Source organism: Hypanus sabinus, chromosome 27, assembly GCF_030144855.1.
Source record: "Hypanus sabinus isolate sHypSab1 chromosome 27, sHypSab1.hap1, whole genome shotgun sequence".
Lineage (NCBI taxonomy): Eukaryota > Metazoa > Chordata > Chondrichthyes > Myliobatiformes > Dasyatidae > Hypanus > Hypanus sabinus.
Genome location: NC_082732.1, coordinates 16481444 through 16495657, shown reverse-complemented (window position 1 = coordinate 16495657; position 14214 = coordinate 16481444). Strand labels below are relative to the sequence as shown.

General features: G+C 37.7%; 1 protein-coding gene across 3 annotated transcripts in view; it reads right to left on the bottom strand.

Annotated features, from left to right (window-relative positions):
- Positions 1–4143: 4143 nt before the first annotated feature.
- Positions 4144–14214, bottom strand: part of cdc42 (cell division cycle 42) — a 30846-nt gene continuing 20775 nt past the window's right edge. For 2 of the 3 annotated variants that reach the window (XM_059951800.1, XM_059951799.1), the window contains exons 2-6: positions 13557–13716; positions 12180–12252; positions 11181–11290; positions 9018–9215; positions 4144–5144 (exon numbers count right to left, since the gene is read on the bottom strand). In XM_059951800.1, coding sequence (XP_059807783.1) covers positions 5052–5144; positions 9018–9215; positions 11181–11290; positions 12180–12252; positions 13557–13661 — 579 coding nt within the window. In that variant the 5' untranslated portion in view covers positions 13662–13716 and the 3' untranslated portion in view covers positions 4144–5051. Of the gene's footprint in view, positions 5145–6497; positions 6845–9017; positions 9216–11180; positions 11291–12179; positions 12253–13556; positions 13717–14214 lie in introns of those variants that run through there. The other variant, XM_059951801.1, reaches the window with a different exon arrangement.

The following is a 14214-nucleotide window of genomic DNA, read 5'->3' as shown; positions in this document are numbered from 1 at the left end:
GAGATGGAAGTTACCATCTGAGGTTCTAGCATTTTCCATATGCCCAAATGCTCAGTTTTAATTATAGCTTAAGTATCCTTACACTACATTACTTAGGCTACATTTTTAAATATTTTGTTAAAATAAGTCCAGTTTATTTTTCCCCAAAATGACATGAAATAGCTTCAAGAGCACTTCTAAGAGTGAACATTTAATGCATGACTAAGTTGCAGATTCAGGCTTGTTGGTTCATCCTGATGTTGGGGACCTAGCACTTGTTTAGACGTGGCTAGGGTTGGCTGCACTTTGCATCAACTTTGTTGCACTTGTTAAAGTTCCAAGCGTAATTCGAGATCTGCATGTGCAGTCTTGCCTGCAAGCTGCTTATGGTTTGAACAGGATGCTTTTATTTTGCACACATCTGAAAACTGAGCTGCATCACAGCAATCAGGCTAGCCACATTGGTAAGTTCTAAAGAACTGATGATTGGGGCTTGGCACCCGTGGTGTGCCAAATGTGGCAAGGATATCATACCAAAAATGGAAATAGGGTGCAAGGTACAAGGTTAAAGAGCACAGAAATTCTACATATCAGGGTTCAAAAAAAATGGAAGAAATGCAAGCTGCTCCTGCCAATGGAGTTGGTAGCTTATCACTTCCTCCATTGCACCAGGGAAAGAAAAGCCAAACTGTAAGCAGTTTGGAACCTTTGTCAATCCTTTAACTTCTCAGCAACAAGTATGCCTGCAATCAGGCATTTTACACTAAACCCTTGGAAACATACCAGGTTGTGACTGGAGCAGAGGAAACAATTTCCAGCTGTCTTTGTGGCTTTATTGAACCCAGGTAACTAAGGGCTTGTGGGCAGGCTAGAGCTACGGCCAGACCCAATAGACAGTATTGAGGGAAAGTTGTGCCCAATTACATGTTGGAAAGGACATTTATAAATCAGATGCAAGAAACTATTTGTACATCAATTTAAGCAGTATGGTATTGATTTCAACTAACCTTCTGGGGTTGTGCACAATACTTGCGTCTAAATCTGTCACCCTCCTGCAAAAGACAAAATGCTGGAGGAACTCAGCAGATCAGGCAGCATCTATGGAAATGAAAAAACAGTTGATGTTCTGGACCACGATCCTTCCTCAGGACTGGAAAGGAAGGGGGAAGACCCTCCTGTTAAATCTATCAATATCTACATGTCACTTAGGCACAATACTGCATATGATTCACTGGAGGAAATCCTGAAGTCTTGTTGTTTGCAATAATACAAAATACTATGGGAGAGGAAATAGAACTTCATATTTATCCACCGATAAACTGGAGAAAAGTAATTAAATGGTACTCTTTATTTCACTAGTGGACTCTACTGTTCCAGTTCCCAAGGACTAGAAACAAGATTTAGAAATATTTATTGAAGAACCAAGTAGAACTGCTGCCTTAGCTTCAAACACTGATTCAATCCTAACTCTGCTGCTGTGTACTATGGGGTGGGGAGGAAGGATCAACCCAGAAAGAGCCAACAGCTGGTTGAGGATTTAAACAAGGCCAAAGCAAATAATGGAGATTATTTTTCTTTAAAAAGGTAGAAAACGTTGAGATAAATGTAGCTACCTCAAATGCAGATTCTATAGTAAATGGTGCCCTGCTTGCCAAAATACCAGTGTTCTGGTCTAATTTTGGGCTCCTAATGTAATTGGATTCATCAATTTGACATCTACTCACCATGTAAATATGGCTCAAGAAAAATATTTGAACTCAGTCATTGCAAGGGCTAATGAACATTGAGGTGGCTGCAGTTTTAGCATCTAGGATGCAAATAGTAGTGGAGAACATTTTAAAAGGAACCAGTTCCATGAACTTTCCCCATTGAGAATGATGGCGGGTCCCAGCAAATAAATGCTATAGATTAAATCTTCACAATCATGTTCAGCCTGGATAACATAATGATCCATCTCAAACACAAAATACTCTGCAGATGCTGGGGTCAAAGCAACACGCACAACATGCTGGAGGAACTCAGCAGGTCAGCCCAAAACACTGACTTCATTTCCACGGATGCTGCCTGACCTGCAGAGTTCCTCCAGCATGTTGTGCGTGTTACAATGATCCAACTGCTTTGCCCCAAATTTCTAGTCCACAGCCAAATCAATTAACTCCACAACATCAAGAGAGTCGAGGTTTAAGTCTATGGGAGTAGACAACATTCTAGTCAGTGCCGAAGACATACTGCATCTCTAGTCTAATTAGTACAAGTAATATAGCTACATTATAGATCTACCAGTACAGAAAAACTACCATATACCCAACATTGGAAAAATTGCAGACAGACTGTTGAAACTAATCTGCAGCAACAAGTAGTGCTGGAAGAACTCCAGTCAGGTTACATCTATTGAGGGAAATGCATAATTGATTATTCTGGTCACGAACCTCAGCAGCTTCATTCTGTTAAATGTCCACTACCATTACATCCGAGATGCTGTAGACACCAGCCATCCAGATATTCATTAACATTGACCATGACTGCATTTCCCCTACCACCCGTCATATTATAGAATGGGGAGTAGATATTAAATAGACAAATCCAGATAACTGGTCTCAACCCGGACATTTTTCAAAGACCGACTCTTCAAAGATTCTGGCTCAACCAAGCCAGCAGTTCCAAAGAATTTTTTTTCTTGAGCTATCATTTTGACATGGAAGGGAGGAGAAAATGTGAGGCTAGAAAAACAAATGGATGCACTCGGTTGACACTGAAGCATCTTCAACAGCACTCTAATAATACGGGCAACTTTATTCATTTATACATTCTCAGCAGAAGAAGTGAAGGCAATATCCTCCACACACCTACCGAAGAGTCTGATTAAATCTGAATGAATGGATGCAAAATACCAAAAACATAGTAATAAGACAGAAGAAAATTAAAATGTACCATTTTAATGTTGAGTAGGAAAAATACATACTTACATGCTACATTTTAAGACTAGAATTAATCACTATGCTTCATGACAACTTTGTTTCGTACAGATACCTTAAAGCTAGAATTTCCAAACTATTTCACTAGAGCTACTCAAGAGTTACAGAAACTGTCAGGTTAGGCTTGAGTGAAATTACCATGCCTTTCAATATTTTTCTATTTTGTAAGTGTTACAGATTCAAATGACACATTGTGGTCCTGACAACTGCGAGAGTCCATGATCGAAGTGTAGTATGCAAGCACAACCACCACACTAAAATCCAAGTGAATGCACCACAATTTATCAATCTAATGAAGATACATACAATGTCATTATCAATTGATATTGTAAAACAAATGCAAAGGGATAAAAAGTGGTGACTGACTCCCATCTGTTTAAAGTTGCCACTTGCACACCATTATATGGAATATTGTGCTAATAAATGGACAGTTTATAAATAAATACATCACAAGGCAACTTGGAAATGTTAAAGGCCTTCCAACTTTCCATATGCAGTTTACACATCTTGCAGCTTGCTGACCATTATTCTTGGGTCTCTTGCAACCCCAGTTCACCAATTCAGAATATTTACCTGCTTTAAAATGCAACCTTTTTTCCTCCAGGCAGTCCATCCTAGAAATACACACATCATGGCACACTGGTTTTGCTTTGAAGATTGCATGATTATTGCTACAATAGAAGAGACCAATGCACATGATGTCCTAAATGAACATATCCAAATTTTCCTGAAGTTACAAACTGCTGTGTGCAATCACTACTTAAATAGATTTTACCAAGTGGGCTAATTACAGTAATTACTGGAGTTTTGCATAACATTTTATTGTTGCCCAAATTTCATTCAGTATATTCTTTTAATAATAGCAAGTAACTTTGAGCCACTTTCGGTAGCATTGTTAAATACAGTACAAGTTGTGAGCTACCCGAAAATGAACAGAATGTACAATTTATTCAGATTTAGGGATTGATGTCTGGATTAAGATCATTAAGATTTCACACAAAAAAACGTAAGGAAAGCAAGATGATCTGTAAGAAATCTTGCTGGTAATTTCATTTACACATAGCCAGTGCCGCAGCAGATACAGGGAAAAAGCCGATATCATTAAATTTCAAATCTGATACAGGATTGGTTTTAGGAAAGGGTGAGAAAAACCAAACTGGCAATCAATCTCAATTCATCAATAAAGAAAGACAATTAAAGGTACAAGTTTAATATTTTGAAAAAGCATATACAAAGAACTCAACATGAAATAAAAGCTCATTATAAACCAAAGTTACCAGGATAATGAAACACAATTCAAAAATGGTAAATCAAAATTTTGGTCAGATTTTAACACTGAACTCTACGAGATCCTTAGCATTCCCCACAGGAATCCAGTCTGCACGTGTATAAGTATCTCCTACATCACTCCCAAGTGCAATAAACCATCATCAGCATCTTGAAACCCATAATGAGCATCTTAACAGCCCAATCATTGACCAACATCACCTTCAGATCCAATACCCAGCTGGTGCTCAGAATTTCGTGTGCCAACATCAGCATCTGTTACATTTTCATACCCTTCCTTGAAGTGTCATTGATGTAGTTTAGGCCTTTTAAAAATTAGATTACTAATGGAAAACAGTAACAGAACTTATTGCAAGTGGCAAATATCAGAATTTAGCCAAAAACAGTCCCCATTAAGGGATCCAATTGCAATTCTTAAAGCCACGTGACAAGACTAAATTTAGATTGTGATACAATGTGAACCAGAGATGCTAGGTTGATGGATGTAGCATTTGGGAGTGTGGCAATATCTTACAAAAAGCCATTAGTTCATTAAACAGAAGCAATACTGTGCAAGTTTTGTGCCTGTGGCAAAGAATTTTAACAGCAGATTAAAATCTAGTTATGGACAAATATCCAGTGGAAAATAAATTGAACAGGAAATTCATTATGTCTACTTAAATGTTACATTAGAAGGGGGGACAAATTTACCATTGGCTATTCTATTCCTCCCATCATCGCCCTCCTGGTTGTGTGCAGGGTGTTATTGCAGGATGATTTAATTTTTTTTTTAAAAAAACAAATGCTTCAATGTCAGCCTGCAGACACTGCTCATAACAGTGAACAGGGACGCCGTTTCTTCTTAGGTTCTGGTGGCTCCAGGGCTGCCAATATTGCTTCGTCAAATACATTCTTTAGTCCTTTCTGAAAAGTGGGAGAGAAAGGTGGGGTCTTATGGTTACAGATTCAAAACAAATACAAGAACCAAACAAACAGCTGGGCAAATCTTGTTGATACAAATACCAAGATGCAGTTCAAACTGAATTATAAAAACGTTTATCCTGATGACATTTGTTAATATATTTATGTTCCTTTAATAGCAAAATTTAAAGATTCAAGTGTGTATAAATCAAAACAGGTGAACTGGGACTGAAGGAACCCTTTCCTCATTCCCTTTACTAATAATACAGTAACCCTGACTGCTCTTCTATTCTCTTTAGAAGACTGGAACAGTAGCACCTCCAAAAGTACAGCAAAAGCTTTAGGGGAAAAAGGCCTCATCCACAATTACTAAGAAACAATTATGAACAGTCCTGGAAGTTTATGGAATCACTTTTGGCAAGAAATTGCTTAATCAACTAAGCCAGAAGGGTCTTCGCCATCATTAACTTCCCAAATGGCAGCACTAGAGTTAGACATGCATTTCCCTTGCACATATGAAACAGTAATACAATTTTAAAACTTGCATCTGGGATGTTGGCACTAACATGCTGATTTTATTGTACACAACTCTATAAAACTTACTACACAATACAACTACCACTAACATCCTTGATCCTAGCCAAAAGGATCTACAGCTAAAATGGTTTGCAACTGTCAGTTTTCATGAATATAGATCTAAAAGCTGGTATTGACAGTGGTTTGGATTCCTTGTAGTATCTAGAACAGACAACATTCACAATTTTTGACAATGTAGGAATAAGTAGATATAGAGCACCTAACGTTAAAGACATCAGTACTATGTTGATTCAATTTATACAGCAGCTAAAGAGAGCTCATTTACCCTAATTTAGTAGCAGCTAGGTTTTACTATTTAAGCACACCACTGCACTCCTGTTGCAATATTACTCAAAGATCTGCCTCTAGTTATTTTGCCAACTTCACAAATTGAGCAAATCAGATCTGCAGCATTGAAATTTATAATTCAGAATATTTTGCAATGAAATACTGACAATGCAAAAGGTGGTGCAGAGGAGAAAACTATGCAGTTGAAACAAAAGTGGGAGGGGAGGGGAAGAGAGAAAGGTGGCATTTGAAGTTACTAATGGATTGAATTCTTTAACTACTGCCATGGGACTAAAGATCTGACATTACAACGCTGGCACGGAAGTTATAGCAGAGGCGGGGGCAATACTGCAAAGTCACCATTAAGTGGCACTATTCAGTTGAAATAATTTTGTCAGTGACAGTTACACAGAAAGTGCCCCTTTGTTACTTTGCCATATTTGCAAAGGATAAAGCAAGTAAAGACAAGGACCCACACAGAATGCCATCAGCTCCATTTACACAGCTCTCCATTATGGTGAACCAAAACACATTTGAGTCAATTTTATTTCAACCAAATTAACACCCACAAAAAGGTGCAACTGTACAATACCTAGATGTACATCACAATTACAGAGTTAAAAACTTTGGAAAGGTCCAAAAATGGCATCCAGCAACTTTTACTTATCCATATGGAGAAAAGGAAACCATTTAAAAGGATTCATTTGAACAGCATCTCTATTGAACTGGATACAGAAAAACAGGGACACTTAAAATATACAGCATTTCCGCTTCCTTTGAGTTTCCGGTGGCTCGAGAGCAGCTAGGATAGCCTCATCAAAAACATTCTTCAGACCTCTCTACAAGACAAGGTATGGGGAGAAAAGAGAAGGGTGGGAGTGGAAAAATAGCATGAAGTTAGAGGAGAGATTTGGGTTAGAAAGACAGTTTTAACAACATCCATTTAACCTGGGATTAAAATATCCAACATGCACAACTGAACAAACAAGCAGATCAGGACTGATGCCAACAATGGCAATGCACCTCAATGGACAAAGATGACTGCTGAAGAGTCTTACAGAAAGTAACTTCCTACATGGATCCCAACTAACTTAGCATTGAAATGTGACTCAGGTATAAGGGCAAGACATTAAAGTTTTGCATCCTATTGACTTATGTTCATTTGTAGTTTTGGATTATTTTGGGAATACTTCATATTCCCAAAATGTTTTATTAATAATTTTAAATCTAATCTACCCATCAACCCTGTTTGCCCACCCACTGATTTGCAAAGCTTAGTACTGAAGGCCAACATCAGAAAGCTCAATTTTTTTTTAAAAAGAATTGTGTGTACATGCTGACAGGATGCTATCAGAAACATGGCTGTCTAGTTGCTGGAAGTTTGAACCTGCCTTTGGTACTTGTTCAAAAAATTAAGTTCAATAATTACATAGCATTTCATTTGGGAATTTTGAAATTTAGATTTACTACTCTAGCCAATGTATCATATTTAAAAAGGATCTTCTAACTAAGGTGATTCTACAATGTAGACTCAAACTTTTCTTTGTTCCAGATGTACCAAAATTGACAAAAACTGTATCTGCTAAACTAGTTAGAGGTTCTTTTCCAGAAGTCTACAAAGCATAAACATGAATCAGGTCCAGATTCTCCCACACTGAAATACAGAAAAGAAGGGAAGAGTGAAAAAAATGATTGTAGAGGACATGGCAACACTTGCCAGTGAACAATACAAGTCCTGGTTTGAATACTTAATGCTACATTTACTCACTCAACTGCCTCAGGTTGCTAGTACAATTGAATGCTTAAAACTTAACCAACTCTTCAAACTTATCAACTGATGCAGTCTCCACATCCACGAGAAAAATCAGCATCTATTCTCTTTGCAACAGTTTACCAGGGCCAGGAAAGCTGCATTAACCCCATGCATACTCCAAAAATAAATCTTTAAGTTAGCAACCATGTCAAGGCATAAAAGTTAAACAATAGAGAACCAACAGGCTGAAGAATTCTCCAACATTTCAAAGGGTCACTTTCTGCAGCTGAACTTTAATGCCTTTCCCTACCACCTCAAATAAAAGCCAAGATGTGCATCATTTTCCCTGCTTCCTCCCACTCTGAAACTGTCATGCTCATTTATCAATTATTTCTTGCCTAGAAAAACATTTCAAAGTAGAGATCCAAAAAACAGGCCAGTTGTGGAATTGTTCCAAGGTCCAGAAGGAATGGTTTGGCACTACAGGATGGAAAAGAACAAAGACTTCATCCAAATCTCATTCTGAAAAGTCTAACTGGGGAAAAAATACCTGATTGTACCCAGACCCCTCCCCCCCTTTTCTGAGCTCAAGACACAAGTTTTACAACCACCAAAATGAAATTTGGATATCGTATTTTAAAATGAAAACTTGTTAATTCAGACGGCTAATCTGGCCAAATTCAATTGCCAATTGTTCAGATATTTCACTGAAGTCTAGGTCAGGTATCTTATTTTGTATTCCACAACCTTTTAGATATTAAACTATTCAGGTGATATCGACAATTGAAATACTCAACTTTAATGTTTGTAATTTTAGATGACAGCCACTGAGCACTGACAAAAGTTCAACACCCAAAAGTATCTGCCTGTCCAGCTTATGGTGTGTTCATACAACTTCTACCAAAAGATAGACATCAAGTTTGGGGGGGGGGGGGGGGGGGGCGGCGGAGGAGAAGGAAGAGAGGGAAGAAAATAAAGTGTATAGAGCAACTAGGCTTAATTCATTAGTAATGCAATAGTGCAAAGCAAGGGTAAGTGCTAGCAGGGTATAACAGCAAGCAAATAACTGCTAATTGAAAACTAGGATGCTTTGAAGACTTTATAGCACATAGTTTGCTTATGTTGAGCCTTGTAATATCTGTTATACAAAGATACAGATGTGGGCATTTTACCCAAAAGGTACATTAAAATCATGCTTCTTTTGGGAGGTTTTATTGATTAAGCAATTATAGAGCAGAGGGACAATTTGGAAGACTTACTTGTGTCAAGGCAGAACACTCCACATATTTCACTGCTTTCAGGTCCTTGGCCAACTTTTCAGCATTATCCAGGATGATGGGCTTCTGTTTGTTCTTTGCGAGTTTTTCAATGGTCGAGGAATCATCCCTTAGATCAATTTGAGTCCCAACCAGCAAGAATGGAGTCTTTGGACAATGATGAGTTATCTCAGGTACCCACTATATTGACAATCAGGGGAAAAGTGAACAATTTTCAGCATGACTCAGATAACACACCTATTAGCAGAGTTCATTTTGATAAAGGCAGAGTACACATTTTAGAATTAGTTAACTGTAATCACCTCGTGTACAAACCCAAGATCTAACAATTCATGAAAAAAAACTATCCATGTACCAGTAATCCAGAGCACACCATTCACCCACATTTTGCAAGACCACGTCACACCCATACAAAGGACCAACTACAATCTAGTAGTAGCATTCAATGTTATGAAATGTCCAGACTTTCCATGTCTGCAAGACTATTAGTACTTTAAAGGTTCATGTACCACAGTTGAAATTCAATTGAAGTCCCAAAAGGACATGGCACTCCAAGTTGCAGATATCACTGTTCTGGAGATTATGACAAGATTAAAGTTTAGATGTTATGCAGATTTGCCAAGAACAGAACTGCAAGTAGTAGTTAGTGATCCCTTTGCAATTGCCTGGTTTTCTGCATTAATTACTCATAAAATGTGGTCTGATCTTCATCTAAATCACCAATATAGTATGCCTAAACTAAAACAATTGTACTTCTCATCAATACCAAGTACACCATTTAAACAATCACAGTCTAGATCCAAAAAAGTGAACCTCTGGAGTAATGCCTTTTACAAAAGCTATTTGGAGTAAGGCGTTTCAATCAATGAAATAAGTTTGGAGGTATGGGTTGTGCCCTGCCCTATATTAAAAAAAAAGACACACAAAGTCAGGTCACTGACAGAGCCTGCTCTTCAAGATAGATCCACTTATGTGCGCCATTCCTCGATCAAAATAACTTTCAGAGGACCTTAGAAGAATTGTAGAGACGCCTGAAGCTGGAAAACCTACAAAAGCATTTCTAAAGACACCAAGAGCACAACATGCAATGCTGAAGGAGGTGAAAAGGAACCCAAGGTTAACAGCAAAAGACATGCAGAAATCTCTAGAACTTGCTAAAGTCCCTATTCTTGAGTCCACTATAAAAACACTGAACAAGAATAGTGTTCATGGAAGGGCACCGAGGAAACCACTGCTCTTAAGAAAAAACAAACACAACGTTGCTGCATGTCTTAATGTTGCAAAAGACCATCTGGATATTTCACATCTGAGAATGTTGTGTGGACAGGCGAAACAAAAATTGAACTTTGTGGCAGAAATGCAAACCACAATGTTTGGAGGCAAAAAGACACTGCACAGCAACACCAAAATCTCATCTCAACTGTGAAGCATGGTGGAAGGAGCAGCATGGTTTGGGGCTGCTTTGCTGCCTCAGGACCGGTACAGCTTGCAATCATTGAGGGAACAATGAAATCAACAAAATTGTATCGACATTTTACAGGAGAGTGTCAGGGTAGCAAGGTACCTGGTGCTTAGTAGAAATTGCATGATGCAACAAGACAATGGTCCAAATCACAAGTGAAACAAAAGAATGATTTAAACAGAAAATTCATATTTTGCAATGACCCAGTCAGAGTCCAGACCTTAACCCATTTGAGATGCTTTGGCATGAGCTGAAGGTGGCTGCTCATGCAGGGGATCCCAGACATATTGATGAACTGAAACACTTGTAGAGGAATGGTCTAAAATACCTCATCATCGTGAAGTCTGATCAGCAGCTCCAGGAAACATTTGGTGCTGGTTATTGATGCTAAAGAGGGTTCTACCAATTATTAAATACAAGGGATCACATACTTTTTCTGATCTGGACTGTGAATGATTAAACGTGTTCAATAAAAACATGAAAATTGCAATTATTTGTATTACAAATTTAGGAAGATTATATTTGTCTATTATTGTGACAGATGCATATTAGAGTACATTTTGATAATTAATGCAGAAGACCAATTAATTTCTTGCAACTACACAGGACAAGTTTCTGAAAATCTGAGTTTCAGCATGGAACTGCACCAAGTAAAACTTAAATCAAGAGTGAAGTATACAAACCTTTTCTTTAACGTTTTCAAATGATGATGGTGACACAACAGAAAAGCACACGAGGAAAACATCGGTCTGTGGATAACTCAGTGGTCGTAATCGGTCATAATCTTCCTGACCTGGAGACAAATTTAGATTGCCAGTCAAAACCTGAGAAAATGCCCAGACATTGCATTCAACCAAGTTAGCAAATCCCAGTGTCTGTGCAAATATCATTTAACTGCAGTCTAGCCGCTCAACAAAATTAAATGATTTTCACCAATCTTCCTGGTTCCAGGGGAACTGACAGTTCAATACCATGGAGATACTGGAATGCAGATCACCCATTACTATAAATGGTAGCAATAGTTTGTTCATTATCAAACATGGTCTATTTACTACTTGAAAATATTACAAGCTTCTTTCTTCAAAAGCATAGATATGCCCGAGTAACTTTTGGCAACAACATTTGTAATTCTTTGATGGGGAACAACTTTAACTTTAAAACTAGTCGCTTCTGGCATTGGGGCTCGTCACCTGCGGTTGGCTGCTCATCTAGGAGAAAGAAAACTGATTTCAAATTTCCACTGCCTTGCAGCTATACCCACTCATGGGGAAGCTTTGTGGAGTAAGCCCAGAGGAAATATCTAGAGCTGGAGTCCCCAAGGCAATCCTACGTTGAGTTCAACATTGACTGACAATTCCTGTGATGCCACTGGTGCCAAACTGTGCTGGTTTCTGCCATTCCATTGGATTCATCAGCTCTGTGGAGAGAAGCCTGCAACATGTGCAACAGCTTGCTCTCCATATCATAATGCCCTGGCTAGCATGTCATGTAGACAGCTAGGACACAACATCCAAGGTCAACTGAAACCAATGGAGTGCCTTAGCTAAAGTTAAGCGATTTCACATTTCATTCTTATGAACCAAGGATGCAAAACTATTTTTTGCAAAGGACATCAAAATTAAAGAAACACTACACAATTTGACCCCATTCTTTAAAAAAGAAAAGGAGGCCACCTTACTTACCTGCAGTGTCAAACAGTCCTAAGGTATATGGTTCACCTCCAATCATAACCGTCACAGCATAGTTATCAAATACCTGCAAAACAGTTCAAGGTTCACAATTTACCTGTTTTTCAACTCCTCCATAAATAAAATTTACACAAGTCAAATTTATATCAAATTGTACAAGATAGAATTATCTGCTTTCAAAGAGCAATGCTCTGTAATAGTAATCAATTCATGTTGTACCTCCCAAATGGAGGACAAAGCAAAACTTATGCTGAAATCTCTTACTACATATTCAGGCAGGGTAAAATTGCCAAGTCATTATTCTATGTAGTCACAATCCCAATGCCAAGATTACTAGAATGATTGACTCCTTTAAAGTAATCACAATTTAATAAAATCAGCATGCCAGCTCACCTTAGGTCCTAATGACTTGCTCTTGATTCACAAACACCAGTTTCAACAGCACTACCAGTTTTATAAATCTATGAAACAATCTTTAGTATTTTCATTTAAAAGGTTATCTCACATTCTCATGTAAAGGAACAAAAAGCAGTTGTTCCTGCTCACCTGGCCGAGACCAACTACTTTGCTCCCATCTTATTGGGGAAAGCAGTAGAAAGTAATAGGACTGCAAATTTAAATAAGCAATTGCCTTCAGCTGTAAAAATGTACCTTACTAGTACTCGGAGCACTAACTGCCTTAGGACAATGTAATGCTTTCACATTCAAATAAAAAAAAATTGCTGAGACAATTGAAGGCAATGACTGCCAAATACTACAATATACCTAGGGATATGGTACTTGAAATATCATCCTCTAAAAAGGTGAAGGGAGAGGGTAGAGATGAACAGGATAAACTACTACAGTACAATTTATTCAAGATCAACATTTATCTAAATGGCTATTTTGCCCTGTGATACAAACTAGGCATGTTTAATTAAGTCTCAGCCATAACCCTTACAGATATTAATTAACACACAAAAGTTACATTTGATCCATTAATAAACATTTGTGCCAATTTTAGTTATCTGTTAAGATGAAACAATACTAAACAGCTAAGTTTGCTTGCATGATTTAGACAATTAGAGGGAAACCTAGCATCTAGACTCCAGCAGCTATAAAACATTCACAGAAATACCAGTCTTGAAGATCAACTCTCCTTCAAACAAAAATATTTTAAATGATCTATTAGACGAATTCCCAACCTAGCATGCCATAAGACAAAACTGCAGTGCAAATACCACACAAGAGACAAGTGGGATGTTTACCTATTACAAGGCCACACCTGCTACTGATATTGGGTGTGCAAGCAGTTGTCATTTATGACTCCAATTGTTGTGCATTAAATTTTGATGATTAACACCGTATCAGTTACAATTTAATTATACTTACCGTAGGAACATATTCTGATGGAAATTTGTTTGTTGTGTAAGAGATTAAGAGACATGTTTTACCAACAGCACCATCACCAACTACAACACATTTAATAGTCTGCATAGCTGTAGGTCACTTTCAAGTCTCCACTTTTATTATATTGAAAATATTGCTGTATCTGGAAAAAAGAGAGAATATATTAAAGCTAACAAATCCATGCAGTCTGAAATTAAATTCTTTAGAAAGGTAGTAATATTGGCAAGATATCATTAACTACACAAAATAAGGACTGAAAGTATTCATTCAAGCTCTGCCATTCAACAAGATAAAGGCTGCCTTCTACTTGTCTCTTCTCACCATTTATCCCTTTAACATCCAAAGAACAATTGATTTTGGATCACTACAAAAGTTGAAGCACCAAAGCCTTCTGGGGTAGAGAACTGCAAAGGTCCCCACTCTCTGAAGAAACTCTACCTATCTACCTTTTTTCAGAAAGAATGCTGATGTCTTTTACTACTTAGCCAGGGAAAACAAGCCTTCCCACATCTTTTATGTAAAACCTTTTAAGTTTAAAAGAAGGTTGTATGTTTTGATGAGACTACTTTTCTTAATACTAGGAAACAGTCTCCGCTTATATAAAAGGCTACTTCCAAAAGCATGAAAATTCTCTAAGTAT